Here is a 15,614-nt window from a genome sequence, read left to right on the forward strand (position 1 = left end):
GGCTTTTTAGATTGTAAGCCCTCACGGGCAGGGCCCTCTTTACCATCTTGTCTTGAATTGTATTGTGATTGTAATGTCTTCCTTATATTGTAAAGCTCTGCGCAAACTGTTGGCGCTATATAAATCCCATACAATAATAATAATAATAATATTTCCCGAATTATGGGATTTACCCTCTCTATTTGTTTTGGTGACCATTGTCCCTGAGGGTGTATAAAGGAAAACTCCTAAATTTTACAGTTGTCACTGGAACAAGTATGGGGGGGGGTCTTCCAAAGGGAACACTTATTCCACTGAAAAGTATCTAAAAAGTATCCCCTCACTTTGGAGAGATATCTTTTTCACTTCCTGTTGTGTCTACTGGACAGGAAGTTAAGGAAAAGCTCCTCAATGGGATGATATAAAAATGTAACAGGATTATATCCATTTCCCACTTTATCCAAAAAGGTTAAATACACTTTATTGAGATTCAAGGGAAGTCTACCAACACACATGATCAACTTTTCAGATTCAAGAGAGTAGATAGAGAAGCAGAGAGAAGCATAATGATGTAATTACCCAATGGCTTGCAATGGTATTTCTTTCCACCGGGCCAACACTTTGATACATAGCCTGAAATGTAACCCTCTGCAACAGCTTGTGGTATGACACACCAAAGATATTTCACTGAATGGACACCATTAATTGGCCCATTTATCCATAGGCTTTAAATGAGGTGAAATCATTTGTAGGGATGTCTGGGTCTTCCTCATGTAGGCTGACCTCTAACCTGTTTTCCTGCAGGCACTTCCTCTCCCTGCTCCTTCTCTGTACAAAGCAAAAACCTGCAGGGCAAATCCTTGCTCAATTCCTGCTACTCAGGTAGGGCTTCTGCTCAAACGAAACCTAGATGTCATTGCAAGTCAGCAAGGTTGTCATTAGGAATTTGTCTGCCATATGGTAAAATTGTGAGTTGTATGTTAATGAGAGAATGGAATTTACAATGAGTAGTTTTAGCGTCTAACATTAATTCACTGTATCTGTCAGTGAACTGTGAAGTGACAGGATCTTTATTGAGTAGAATGTGTCTAGACAACCAGCACCTCATTTTGTTTTTCTTTTTTATTCTTTCCTCTACTTCCATATCCTTGTATAATCCTTGGGACCCGTCCGGTCATCAGTTTCATCTGACACCGTCCCTTCTTCGACCCTTCTAGGTAAATAAAAAGTGCTTACTCTTAAATAACAAGTCAGTAATGAGCTGAGTATTTAGTACGTGACTACTTTTTGGGTGCCCTCAATGCAGTGGTTGATGGATGGATGCAGTATATGTTTTTGGACATCTGACCATCACACCTACTATATGGTCAATACTATACTATGTGGAGGTGTACTTTTAATGGTACAGCATACAAAGACATTGAGCTTCAATTTTCGGGGAAGACCTTTTCTGTTCCAGCATGAATTTGCCCCTATGCACAGTCAGCTCCATAAAGACATGGTTTGATTGATTTGGTGTGGAGGAATTTGAGTGGCCTGCAGAGAGCTTTGACTTCATGCCTACTCATCCTTTTGTATGAGCTGGAAAGCTGACTGCCAACTAAGTTTTCTCATCCAACATCAGTACCCGACTTCACAAATGTTCTTTTGGCTGAATGGGCACAAATTCATACAGATGTGAAGCTTGGGTTATAATATTTATTATTTAGTATGTGGTGGATGATATCATGTAGCTCATATATAGTTTTTCCACTGGACTCCAAGAGACAGGGGTCTCTATTAAAGTGAACTCAGAATTGGCATTTTGACTTTAATTTTACCAGATATCTGGGTTATAGTCTGGGTTGTTTCTGGGGAGTGATGAGAGCAAAAACCACACTGGAGAGCTTCCCAGAGTCAGCTTGAGGGCCTGAGCAGTGGGTATTGAGACATGAGCGGTCCTAAGATTTTTTAAAAGGAATTTATAGTACTTTTGTATATATTTTTATTTCTAATGTGTTCGGGATTAAGTATTATAAAATATATTATATATGAAGAGTTTAATTTTTACCACTAGATGTCAACTGGTGGTGCACGAGGCTGAGCCATTTCACTGCTATGCTGTGACTAGCCTGCTACAATTTGATCTCAACTCATCTATATATAAGATCTTTTTATAGTGTGACCCAGGAGCCTCCAAAGCCAATAAGCCAAACAGCTGAACAGCCAAAAAGTTTAAATACATTTTCTAATTTAAAATTAATTTATACATTTTAACTGATTTTGGTAATTACATTATGCAACATCAGTGGTCATTATCACACAGATGTAATACAAAAAATGTATTTACAGGTTTTTTTGGTTTTGCAGTATTTTGTTGTTGTTTGAGGTTTTTAAACAATAAGAAAAAAAATGGAACAATAATAGCAACCTGAAAAATTAAAGAGACAGTATACACAACCATGCACTGGGTACTGTCTCTTTAATTTTTCAGGTTGCTATTTTTTCCTTATTGTTGAAAAAACTCAAATAACAAAATATATCAAAACAAAAAAAAATGTTCTTATTATTATCACATTAAAATTTCTGCTTATCCCTAATTATTGTCTCTCACAGACAGCAGCCATGTAGAGCTGAATCAGCCCACGCTGACCATACAGACTCACCCATATCGGACATGTGAGCCACTGGAGATGGCATATCCACGTGGGCAGCTTCAACCAGCCATCCGTGTAGCAGACCTTCTACAGCACATAACTCAGATGAAGAGGGGACAAGGGTATGGATTTAAAGAAGAGTATGAGGTGGGTTGCACTTTGACACTTTTTTTTTTTCATTTGTTGGTCCATTTAACAACAGGGTGGCTAAGATATGTGCAACTTTGTGTAGGCAGATAACAATGCTGAAGAACAGAAGTGGCAAGGCATACAAGGCATTCAGCAGAGGGTGAATAGATCTGAAGTGGTCCACTGTGTATGGTCCATTGAACCCTGTAGGAAATATTCATGTCTTATATGTATGGGCTTTCAGAGTCAGCAGTGAAATAAATGTATTATAACATGTATTATTGCAATTTATTGCAATTTGATGTGCACTGATACAGAATGGTCATTTATGCTAACTTATGACTACAGGGTAATTGAACCACACTAGCTGCACCTGCTGCTGTTCCTTTCACCAGTCATTTTAATTCTATATGATTGATATGTATGGTTTTCTGTGCCCTATAAGATGCTAAATAAATAAATACTGGGGGAATGAAAACAAAAAAATATGATAATGGGCCTGTTTTTACCTTCTCTGTCAACTATTTATATTATGTTTCTCCCTCAGTTCCTACTGGCATCCACACTGCATCCTCCCCTTTGCCCATAAAATGAATTGGGGGTGGGGGGGGGGGGGGATAAATGTGCCTCAGATTACAGATTAGTGGTACAGATTAGATTGGAGTCTTCATTTGGACTGAAGGGAGTGGAGGCATGGAGAGTGGGTGGGAAGAAAGAGGAGTACCATGGAGCATGATTGACAGTGTAATAAAGCAAAAATGCACCTATCATAAAAAATAGAAACTAACAGTTGCATAGTATATCAGCTAGCTCCAGGTGGGTTACACATTTGGTCAGATTTGCCATAAAGCATCTCTGGTCCACTGGATCCTAGAGTGCTATACTAGGATTCAGGTGGGCTACACGTTTGGTCAGATTTGCCATAAAGCATCTCTCGTCCACTGGATACTAGAGTGCTCTACTGGGATCCAGTTGGGGTACACATTTGGTCAGATTTGCCATAAGCATCTTTAGTCTATGGATTCCTAGAGTGCTCTACTAGAATCCAGGTGGACTACACATTTGGTTATATTTGTAATGAAGCATCTCTGGTCCTAGAATGCTCTACTAGCTCCTAGAATGCTCTACTAGGAGCCAGGTAGGCTACTCATTTGGTTATATTTGCCATAAAGCATCTCTGGTCCACTAGATCCTAGAGCACTCTACTGTACAAAAATTGAGAGGCTGCCCATACCCACTTACTCTTGGTTAGGAAGGCTGCAGGATACCGAAAGGCTCTGGATCAGGAAAGCAGGTGTTGGATGCTCTGTGGTAATCTGACCTGGCAATCCAGTTACCTACAAGTGATCACTTCACTTTACTAAGTGTTAGTTTCTTCTTTTTAAATTATGATCAAATGTTTTCTTTAGAGGATAACTGTTTGTGTTGACTATATTAACTAGTCAGTTTCTTCATTATAATAGGAAAGGTTTATTGGCAGCTATTGGAAGCTTAGAGAGTTCTTTTCCCAATATCTTCAAGCTCCACCCAGCTGCACTACATAAATGTCTCCTTCTACCTGCATTGCCCTACAGGAATCTCTACAATAACTACTTCTATTATATTACTTCAAACATTTTTTCCACGATTTCTCTATTCAGCCTGCTACACATTCTTCATTCATCAACTGTGTACTGTCTTTAATAATACAATATAGCACACAATTCTGAGAACCTACTTCAAATAATTGCCTTGTTTTGTTCCACAATAATAAATCTAAAACAATCACTCTTTAACTCCTGCTGCTTTAGGAACTAGTCAGAATTAATGTATTCTTATTTTTATCTACCTAGAGTTCATTTTGACAAATTAAAAAACTGTGGCCAGCCTGTTTAACTTGCTAAACCCTGTATTTAATACGACAATGTAATCTAGTAAGAAGAACTACTTAGCTGGAAAAAAGATTATAACTCATCAATTTAAAACTATTCTAGCACTGCATTAATAATGCAGAAGATGACAAGACAAAAGCCCAGCAAAGGTTTAATTGCATTTGTATTCAGATGCCCTAATGCAGGGGTAGCCAAACTCTGGCCCTCCAGCTGTGGTGGAACTACAAATCCTATGAGGCATTGCAAGATTCTCACAGCCACAGACATGACTCCCAGAGAGATGCATCATGGGATTTGTAGTTTCACCACAGCTGGAGGGCCGGAGTTTGGCTACCCCTGCCCTAATGCTTCCAAAGTGCGGTTATGTGTCTGTTCTCAAACACACCCACTGAAACTGACATTTCTTAAATACAAAAAGACTAAAATACATTATATGGCCAAACACTTGTGAACACCTGACCATAACACCTGATGAGCTTGTTGGACATCGTTTTCTAAAACAATGAGCAATGAGTTATCTTCCTCCTTTGTGGTTATGATAGTCTTCACTCTACTAGGAAGGCCATTCACAAGATTTTGGAGGGTTTCTGTGGAAATGTGTGCCCATTCAGCCAAAAGAGCATTTGGTAAGGTCAGTTACTAATATTGAATGAGAAGTCCTGGCTTTACGATCAAACCATGTCGTAATGGAGCTGGCTTTGTGCACAGGGGCACGGTCATGCTGGACCAGAAAAGGGCCTTCCCCAAACTGTTACCACAAAGTTGGAAGTGCACAGTTGTTTGAAATGTCTTTGTATGCTGTAGCATTAACTGTACCCTTTTACTAGGTCATCTGTAGCCCTTACTAGAAACACTTGAACTCAATCATTTGGAGGGGTATCCAGAAACATTTGGCTATATAGTGTAAAAAAAAATTAGCGTGACAGTACTAATATGTTTCTTGGAGCCTCCAAACACATTTAGGGCCCATTCACACCATGTCCGGATCATATCCAGACCAGACCAGATTGTTTCCGGAACCAAAATTAATCCTAATGTATCCCTATGCTATTTCTGGTCTGTGTTCACACCAATGTGGTCCATTCCAGACCAGAAAAATACTTCTTGTCTTATTTTGTCCAGTCTGGAATGTACTGGAACAAATACAAACGCACTGGAATGCACCGGAATGCATCTGTAAGACCATGAAAGACCATTTTAAACTAAACAAAATGTAAAATATCAAAGCACGGCAAAATCGTGGCAAAAATGCGGCAAAACGGAATGTACTGCGTTCCAGATCTGGTCAAGATCTGGTCCGGAAAATGGTGTGAGCCTGTCCTGAAACCTGCCTTGAAAGTTTTCATGTCACTGGTAATACAGGAAGCAGAGAAGCTGGGAGAAAGAAAGTTATGCAGCACACGCTCCAGGAAGTACATATCCAGGGAACCTGTGAGGTGCTCATATGATTCAGGGTGGAAAGCCTTACAAAAATTCCAATTAAGCTATATTGAGTGAACATTCTGGTTTTAGCAGAGTTGCAGTGTGTGCTGAATGGCATTAGTTGCTCTCTGATTGGTTTGTTAATGCCTGGAAATGCTCTTTAATTCCCAAGATCAATCATTCCTCTCATGAGCAGAAGATGCCGTTATTAGTAAGAAAGGCATCCAATTAACATTTAAATTCACTTATACTGGTGACTACAGAAAGAGAATTCCCACTTCTGACTGCCCTAACAGGAAAGAACCCTTTGTATGCCGGGGAACAGCTTATCTACAATTCTAAAGCTGCTCAAATACATTCCAGTTAGGCACTCCACAAAATTTGAGTTGTACAGAAATCTCTACACGTTGGGTCACATAACATTGTACAATTTTAAACAGTGTACAGTGTGGCAGTCAGTAGAAATTTATGTATGCCTGGTTATTACTCAATTTGTATAAACAAACTGTATGGTCAAAAGTTTGTAGACACCCAACCATCACACCTATTATATAGCCAACAGTAGGTAAACACCCCTCGAAGTCCCTTTTTTAGATGTGTTGAGGGTACTGTTGATGCTATATTTTAGACAAATGTGTGCTTCCAATTTGTGGCAACATTTGGGAAAGCTCTTTTCTGTTCCAGCATAACTGGGCTCCTGTCACAAAGCCAGCTTCATAAAGATTTGATTTAATGAGTTTAGTGTGGAGGAACTAAAGTGACCTTCACAGACCCTTGGCCTTAACCCCACTGAATGCCTTTGGGATGAATTAGCATGATGATTGTTAGCCAAATCTTCTCATCCAACATCAGTACCCGACCCTACAAATGCTCTTTTGGATGACTGAGCACAAAATTCCACAGACTCGCTCCAAAACCCTGTGAAGCCCTCCCAGAATAATATTGGCTATTGTGGCCACACAGGCAGACCAACCACACATTAATGCCCATGTGTTTGAAATGAGATGTCAATACAAGCTTATCAAGGTGTGAGGGTCAGGTGTGCACAACCTCTTAGCCGCAAACAACCCTATAATTAATGTAAATAGCAATTACAATGTAGTCTACAGTACCCATGTTTATTATAGTCAGAAGTGAAACATCACGTCTGATTGGTTGGTATGAATTACATTATGTCACATATTACTTTGTTGCCCAGTCAGATAAAACTAAAAGCCTTTCCTGGCCTGGAGACTGTCCATACAAGTGCTAATTCCCAAGCACCTCTATTTATTACCTCTCTATTCCCTCTCTGTGTTCAGAGGTTGTTCTCCGTTAACCGTGAGCATTTCACTAGTAGCTTTGAGCAATTATTAACCCAGTAACACAGCTGGGAGCGGCGACTGTCCCCAATCAGCTCAATAAGAGCCCATCTCCTCTCCATTTGGGCTATTGAGGGCAATTAGAGCATGCCCTAGGGAGAGAGCTTGTGTAGAAAAGCTTAGAGTGCGGATTAACCTATGCATGGCTGTGCGATACAAAACTGTTTTCTTGTCTCTCTTTGTTCTCGACACATTTCCCCTTTTACTCTAAAACCCTAATATCTAGGGTTAGTGCAGGAAAGGGCTAATATCTTTCATCATAAATGCTTTTATTACCCTAATGACCAATCATTATCAGGGCCAGCTTTCCAAAATCATATTATTTTGAGTAGGGATGAGCGAAATTGAATTTTAATTTCCTCAAAATTTCAGCAAAAATTGGCAAATTGTAGTAAAATTTGGGCAAAATGCTTTGGGGTCAGTGGGGAAGGTGAAATTAAAGTTGTTTTGAGTGGCTTTTGAGAGTGCAAAGCACTTTAAATTGTTCCTAAGGGTTACAGATGCTCCTTTCAACTATCCTGGACCTGTTTTTGTGCCAACAAATTGTCCCTCATTAGCCTTATTTTTTTTAAGAGAATAAATACACAGTAAAAAAAAAAAGGAAAATAAAAAATTGCAAGGCAACGGTACACAAATAACTATTGAATAAAATCCAATACCAAAAAACCCAGAAAGAACACTAAATGAAATAAACAAAGCTACCTCAAAGACGCTCTTCACTCTATAAATAAGTAGAATTGGCTGATGCAATTATGCATGTTTAAACCGTACATACACAGTGGTTTCAGATCTGTATTCAATCATATTATCTAAATTGATAAACACTATGTGGTTACAGTAAATCAATAGGTCAGCAGTGTGAGCCAATGTTCAGCTATCACTGAATAATCTGCTTCCTTTCTAATTACATCAGCAACATGTACAAATGAAAAATATAATTGTTCTTATCAAAATATAATTATGAAATCAGGTACTTGTACTGATTAACATTCAAAAACATTAGTAATTAGTTTTGATCCCCATACGGCACCGAGGTTTCCTGGTGCAGGAATATGTGAAGAAACGCATATTTATTACACAGAGTCCTGCTAGTGAGATGTAGAAAAAGAAAGAGAAGTTGCTGCTTATGAAAACCAATCAGATTTAATTTTCCCAATGCAAATTGTTTTTTTTTAGGTTTGGGTGAAGAGTGGAAGGAGGGTTAAAACTTCTCTGAAGCTTTTATTGTTATCTAGATCTCCACCTAGGAGATTACCTCTTACTTCCTGTCAAGATACCAATACCATTGAGACAGAGAGTGAAGGGGAATTTTCATTGGAAAAACTGTCAGCAATACATAGTTGTGCAAATAGATTAATAACTAAAAACTCTGTTTTTAATGCATAGGGAGTTATTTATAACTCTTCCTCCCAGCCATATGCTGGCATTCCTGCTACTAGATGGAGCTGAGGAGCATTGGAAATTCCTATGCTCCATGTAGAGGCAGGAATGCCATGCGAACGGCATTTGCCCATCACATTGCTGGGTGGAAGAGTTACAAATAGACCCATAGCAGGGTAGCAAACTCCAGCCCCCCCGCTGTATTGAAACTACAAATGGTACCATCTTCCCCTGGGAGTCATGGCTGTGGCTTTCAAAATCTTGCAATGCCTAATGAGATTTGCAGTTGCACCACAGCTGGAGGGAATGAGTTATAGTGTTTAAAAGAGTGCTGGCTATATTCTTAATTTAAATACATACAGAGGACCGTTTGTCGTGCAACCTTCTATACTGACTGTAGGCGACAGTGCTGGATAGGATGCCAAATGCTATTAATACAAACCTGACAGGTTCTTACCCTTCTTCATTGTACTAACAAAGTGTTTTGAGTGATGGGTGGTATAGGGGGCTTGGTCCTAGACCAACAATGGGAAAGCTATCAGGCATGCAGTGCATCAGCGCGGCTGTCTGCAGTTTCCTAGCAGGAGTTTACACAAGGGTGACAACACTATTACTGCATTGGGAGCTGGTAGTTATCATTGTCACCTTATAACAGGAAGCCTGTAGAGCACAAACTGGCAGGATGACAGGTAATTAGTAAATATTTATCCTGAACAAGGAAGCAAGCTTGCACCATTATAAAGGGATCTATTCGGGTTTACATACAGCACACTTCAAGTTGCCTTTTGTCCAAACCAACCCAATTATTCCAACCTTTCGTCAAATGAGATCTTCCATCCCTACTATTAACCTCTGTGCCGCGGTTCTCATAGGCCAAAAGTGAGAAAAGGACAGGCTTCGACATCACTGGTTGCCATGGTCAATAGTCTGAATTGTATTTGTTTCCTATTTTTCTAAATCAACAACACAGTGCTATGTTTGGTGGGGCCAGGACTTCTTCTTCTGTATACCGCCTGCTGAAATAAATGCAAACAGGGAGGTGCCAACCCTTTCACACTTCTCTGGCTCGTTCCCGCACCTGTACCCTATCCACATAATAGCAGCTGATGAGCAAAATAGCCTATTGTGCTTAGCGGAGAGAATCATTGAAAATCTTGGCGGCGGCTCAGCCCGTTTCTCTGCTCTTTGTCTATTGTTTGTGATTTTTTTTTCTTCTCTCTTCATTACATCTCTATTTCTGCATTCAGTACTGTGTCTCTAATTTCAATTCCCCATGCCACTTGTGTTTTGTTGCCTCTTACTCCCGTTCCTCACTCGGATCGAGTTATATCAAAGGCAAAGAGTTCTACTTGTGCCGTATTTTTGTGCTTGTTTGCATTAACGCTGTTTCTCAAAGGACACGCCGTAGTAAGCGCATAAGAAATAATGCCAAGAAAAAAAAGACGGGGGCCTCTGGAAAGCGCACCAGGCGACGGTTGCTCATTGTACGACATGAAATGCCTGATTGAGCAATGTTTCTTTAAGAAAAGGAAAAAAATCCTCTAGCATAGAGAGAAATGTAAAAATATGAAAATGAACCCCTAAGCCATATTAAAAATCGTGTATTTGTTTTATGAAATCCATAAGGTGACAAGCAGCGGAGGGAGGCAAATTCACCTTAGGTTTGGCTGTGTCATCTTGTAAACTAAACAATGCGCCTCACTTTCCTTAATTATTTTCTGTCTGAAGTTCTCCTCGAAAGCCGTCATGTTCCTCGTTTTGTCCCTTTGTTCTATTTCTTCATTGTAATTTGGCTTTGTGTATTTTTTTTCTCCCTTTAATACCTGTGATGTCTTTAGAAATATTCTTTTGCCTTTCCTCCTCTGCTGGCAGTGTGTCTGTAACTCTCAAATACTTGTTTTCTCTGCAATTACAGTTCTTGAGAACCGCTTTTCTGTGCATACTTTTATTGTCTCCATCTTCCAACTTATCAATGTGTTCTGACTTCCCTCCCCACCATCCAGCCCCCTCTTAAAAGACTAGCCAGCCTAAAGTATAACGTGCGAAAAGCTGCTCGTTAACATTTAAGGAGGAACTGAACTGAAGAAAAGCAGGCAGAGGGCAAAGGACTAGTCATCAGTATTGCCTGTGGTCTTCCTGCAGCTGATCTTTCTCTATTACTGAATTACCATGCCTTGTTCTGCACTGTGCGGAAGCGGCCATCTTTGCAGAGGCAGGGCTTTGCTTCCTCATCATAAAGTCTCCCGCAAAGAGCACAGAGAGCAGCACAGTAATGACCTCATCAAATCTTACTCTAGATTTCCTGAGGCTAGCAGTCAAAGGCAGCAGTGCCTTAGATCTCACAGTACAGATATACACTCACTGGGCACTTCATTAAGCGCAACTGTTCAAGTGCTCATCCGCACAAATATCTAATCAGCCAATTACAGGGCAGAAAATCAATGCATCTAGACATGTAGACGTGGTCAAGATGATCTGCTGAAGTTTAAATCAAGCTTCAGAATGTAGAAGGAAGGTGATTTAAGTGACTTTGAATGTGGCATGGTTGTTAGTGCCAGATAGGCTGGTTTTAGTATTTCAGATCTGCTGGGATTTTCACACACAGCCATCTCTAGAGTTGACAGAAAATTGTCTGAAAAAGAGAAAATATCCAGTGAGCAGAAGTTCTCTGGGTGAAAATGTCTTTTTGATGCCAGAGATCAGAGGCATGGCCAGACTGGTTCAAGCTGATAGAAAGGCAACAGTAACTCAAATAGCCACTTGTTGCAACCGAGGTATACAGAAGAGAATTTTTGAACGCACAGCATGTCCAACCTTGAAGCAGATGGGTTACAGCAGCAGAAGACCACACCGGGTGCCACTCCTGTCAGCTAAGAATAGGAAACTGAGGCTACTATTTGTAAGGGCTCACCAAAATTGGACGACAGAAGATTGGAAAAACGTCTGGTCTGATGTGTCTAAATTTCTGCTGTGACATTTGAATGGTAGGGTCAGACATTGGTGTTAACTTTATGAAAGCATGGATACATCCTGCCTTGCATCAAAGTTTCAGGCTGCTGGTGGTGGTGGTGGTGTAATGGTGTGTGTGGGAGGGGGGGTATTTTCTTGGCACAGGATTCTATAGTAGATGTTCCCTACAGCATAGCAAATCTTCATTTTGTTTAGTTTCTTTTCCATATTTCATATTGGATTCTTAAGTTCAGAATCCATGTTTTTTATTTTGGAATGCAGATTTTAATGCAGGCACAACAGTATTTGTTGCTAGTATGTTTTTCTCTTGAGGATCAGGGTTATTGTTAGGGGTTAGGTTAAGGTTAAAATATATATCAAGCTGCTCCCCGGCCACTGTAGATATTTGATACTTCAGCTAGCCTACCTAATGCCTACTACTTCAACCGCACACTGTGGTTCCTCCTGGCCGGTTCATGCGGTCTGTAGTGATGGGAGGAACCACAGCATGTAGTGGGAGGAGCAAGTATTCTACACATATTGGATTGTTGAATACATGCAGTGGCCCAGGAGCAGCAAAATGCTGAGTCTTCAACACTAGAAAGGTAAGTATACAGTATAGCATCTTCTTTGCATTGAGTGTAGAAGTAGCCCTGTGGTGGCCAGGTTATTTTAAGGTTTAGGGGTGACATGGAAACCAGTGGTGTTGATCTACTAATAGTGTAGAGGCTGTTCTCTTTGAAAAATGAATGTTCACTTAGCTTAGTAAATCATATAAAGCTGTGTTCAGTTCAATCCTCCTGTTACGTGACAGCCGGAACCTGTGGCTGTCAGAACATTCGAACAGTGACGGAAGCTGATTGGCTGCAGTCAATGTGTAGCTGACTTTTTTTCTGCTGGATTCTTTCAATACTTCAGTCATAGTTTGGCGAGCCGGGTGGTTTTGGCAGGGCTACCCATGGCTCAAGTTTCAGCTAATTCACAGGAGCCGTGTGGGGCATACTTAACATACCAACAAGGTTAGTTTAGAGCAGGGGTACGCAATCTCTGCACTCCAGCTGTTGTAGTACAACAAGTCCCAAGAAGCCTTGCAAAACCCTGACAACTACAGACATGACTCCCAGAGGTAGAGGCATGGTGGGATTGTTGTTTCATCACAGCCGGAGTGCCGAGGTTGCCTAACCCTGGTTTGGAAAAATTGAGTTGTATTATATATTGTATTGAACAATGTATGTAGCCTAGGCTGCCCTTCGGCATTTGCAGCCATTTTAGGGTAAAGGAAACTCACCAGATGTATTTGGCAGTATTGTTGTATAGGATTCTTAGACAGAAAGTGAGTACTGAAAGTAGGAAACTACTTCTCTCCTCGAGGATGCATTTTTCACAGTTAATCACAGGTCTCATAATCTGAAACATTTGCGTATCTGTCAGTGAATGTTAATAAAAAGCTCTCTCACACTAGTCAACTACCCACACACAGCTGAATCTACTATTTTACTAATTCTGTTGAAATGTCATCTGTTGGGCCCTGATCATCTCACATACTGTATATTTCTTCAGGAAGCACACAGTTATACCACAGATATCTACAAATTGTGTATGAAATACAAAAGAAATAATACAAGCAAAGGTTAAACCTGATTGGATGTGTATTATTTTTCAATTACTTTTTATTTATACTATTACTATGAGTTACATATTTATATATATATATATAAAATTTTGCAAGCCCTGTATATATATATATATATATATATATATATATATATATGTATTTATTCCTCTATATGTGTGTTAGGTGCTCCTATTCATACAGCATACAGTACATTAAACTAATTTCTAAAAATGTATTTCTTACCTTTTAGCTGTATCTTTGGCAATGGCCTTTGTGTAGATTCCAGGCTAAGCTGCGCAGTTTAAAAGTAAAAGCAGAGCGACAAACTGAATATAGTTCTTACCTTTTAGGCCCCTTTCACACTGGCCGATCCGAAGAGGATCCGTTAAGAGATCCTCTCCTGATCAGAGCGGCATGGATTGGATGTCACCGCTGTAAAATCCGTGTCCGTACAGTTTTTTCCTCCATCTTGTGATGGAGGAAAAAACTGAACGTGTCGGACCCCATTCAAGTCTATGAGGAATCTGATGTAAAGGACATGTGTCCATTTATATCAGATTACCTATGGTCCGTCAAAACCGTTCAATGATCCTTCTGTTTTTCTGGACCGAGCCGGAGCTGGAGCTAAACGGTTGTAAACAGACCATTTAAACCCGGCTGCCCATAGACTTCCATAGAGTGTCCGATCAGGTCCAGCTGAAAAACTGACAAGTGGACCTGATCAGACCACTCATGTGAAAGTAGCAGCCATTGCAGCTTCTCTCTCGATTGCCAAGTGACAGGAAACTCTGGCTGTCCCCAAAGAAAGACTAGGGATGGACCGATAGTAACCAATCAGCGTCTCTCTTTCATTTTCAAAGCTTAACTGAACAAACTGAAGAGAGAAGCTAATTGCTTGCCATGTACAACAGCTCCAGATTCAGTCTGCTCCAGTTGTGATACATCCCCTTCTGTCTGTCCTAACAAAGGGTTAGAGACTTAGAAGCATTGCATGGTAATGAGAGGAAGCTCAGTCTGACCCTCAATTTATCCCTCTACTTTTACTTTTAAACTGCTCAGCACAGCCTGGAATCTGCACAAAGGCCTCCTCATAATGTTCAGATCTAGTTTACAATTAAATCTGCCAGCACAGTACAGTCAGGGTTAACTAGAGTTAAAATAACTCCCCACAGTCCCTTCCCTAACATTACATAGATAGGAAGCTAAACAGGATTTTGTAAGCAAGAATAAAGCACTTAAAAATGTAAGCAGCAATTTTTAAATATTTATTTTAAATTATTCAGTGTGAATAAGCAAATGGAACAAATATAAATTATTAGTATGGGTGTTATCCCAATTTGGCTTCAAAAGTGGAAATACACTTTAAGCCAGGGGTTGGCAAATCAGGCCCCCCAGCTGTTGTGGAACTATAAGTCCCATGAGGCATTGCAAGCCTGGCAGCTACAGGTATGACTCCCAGAGGCAGAGGCATGTTGGGATTTGTGGTTAAAGCACAGCTGGAGGACCGAAGTCGGCCATCCCTTATGAAGGGGAGGTTGGTTGTTTAACATGTTGGCTGCCTTTTCTTATCTTTTGCCATTTGTGGACTCCCAAAAGATTGTTTGGCATGCTTTCAGGCTCACCTACAGATAGATAAAATATTATTGGCTCTTATGGGTGATTGCATGTTGTCCATCTCTTGTTCACCCGTCTTTTCGTATTTCTGTATCACAATCATTTATTTCATACTCTTATCACCAGCATTTCAACCAACCAGCATTTAGGTCTAGCTACATTATACTGATGATAGGGTACAAATGATTGGTTGCTATGGGTTACGAAATCATCAATCTTGCCCTACACAGCCATTGTACCTGTTTCACGAGCATCTCTTCACACCTCTCATATCACCTCTCTTCTTCCTTTTCTTATTTCTCAGTCCCTTCTTTCTTTCATCCCCGTCACCCCCCTTTTCTTGTCTTCTTCCCGCAGCTTTCTTCCCCCGGTAACTCGGCATTACAGAATAACTTTATAAATATGCATCAGTTGGTCCTCTCACCAGAGCTTCTATTTGGAGATATTGAGGGAATTAATGGAGGGGGGGGGGGGGGGATTTCATCACAAAACCGCGCGTTTCTTTGCTTACATTCAGAGACGATTCAGAGGCTTCAGCTGCATTTATTCGCTGCCCGAATTCTATTTGTTGTCAAGGAAACCGGGCTTAGAAAACCTTGATTGCTTATGCTGTGTTTGTGGCGTTCACACAGCGTGCAGACATCTTTATTACTGGGCC

At 40.3% G+C, this 15,614-nt stretch overlaps 1 protein-coding gene across 8 annotated transcripts in view; it reads left to right on the forward strand.

The window, feature by feature from the left end:
* Nucleotides 1-15,614, forward strand: part of PTPRT (protein tyrosine phosphatase, receptor type T) — a 301,471-nt gene that overhangs the window by 238,657 nt on the left and 47,200 nt on the right. For 7 of the 8 annotated variants that reach the window (XM_018562607.1, XM_018562609.1, XM_018562610.1 and 4 more), the window contains 3 exons: nt 784-861; nt 1,161-1,196; nt 2,575-2,762. In XM_018562607.1, coding sequence (XP_018418109.1) covers nt 784-861; nt 1,161-1,196; nt 2,575-2,762 — 302 coding nt within the window. The remainder of the gene's footprint in view (nt 1-783; nt 862-1,160; nt 1,197-2,574; nt 2,763-15,614) is intronic. The other variant, XM_018562613.1, reaches the window with a different exon arrangement.

Source organism: Nanorana parkeri, unplaced genomic scaffold (assembly GCF_000935625.1).
Source record: "Nanorana parkeri isolate BGI_ZX_2015 unplaced genomic scaffold, ASM93562v1 scaffold587, whole genome shotgun sequence".
Taxonomy (NCBI): domain Eukaryota; kingdom Metazoa; phylum Chordata; class Amphibia; order Anura; family Dicroglossidae; genus Nanorana; species Nanorana parkeri.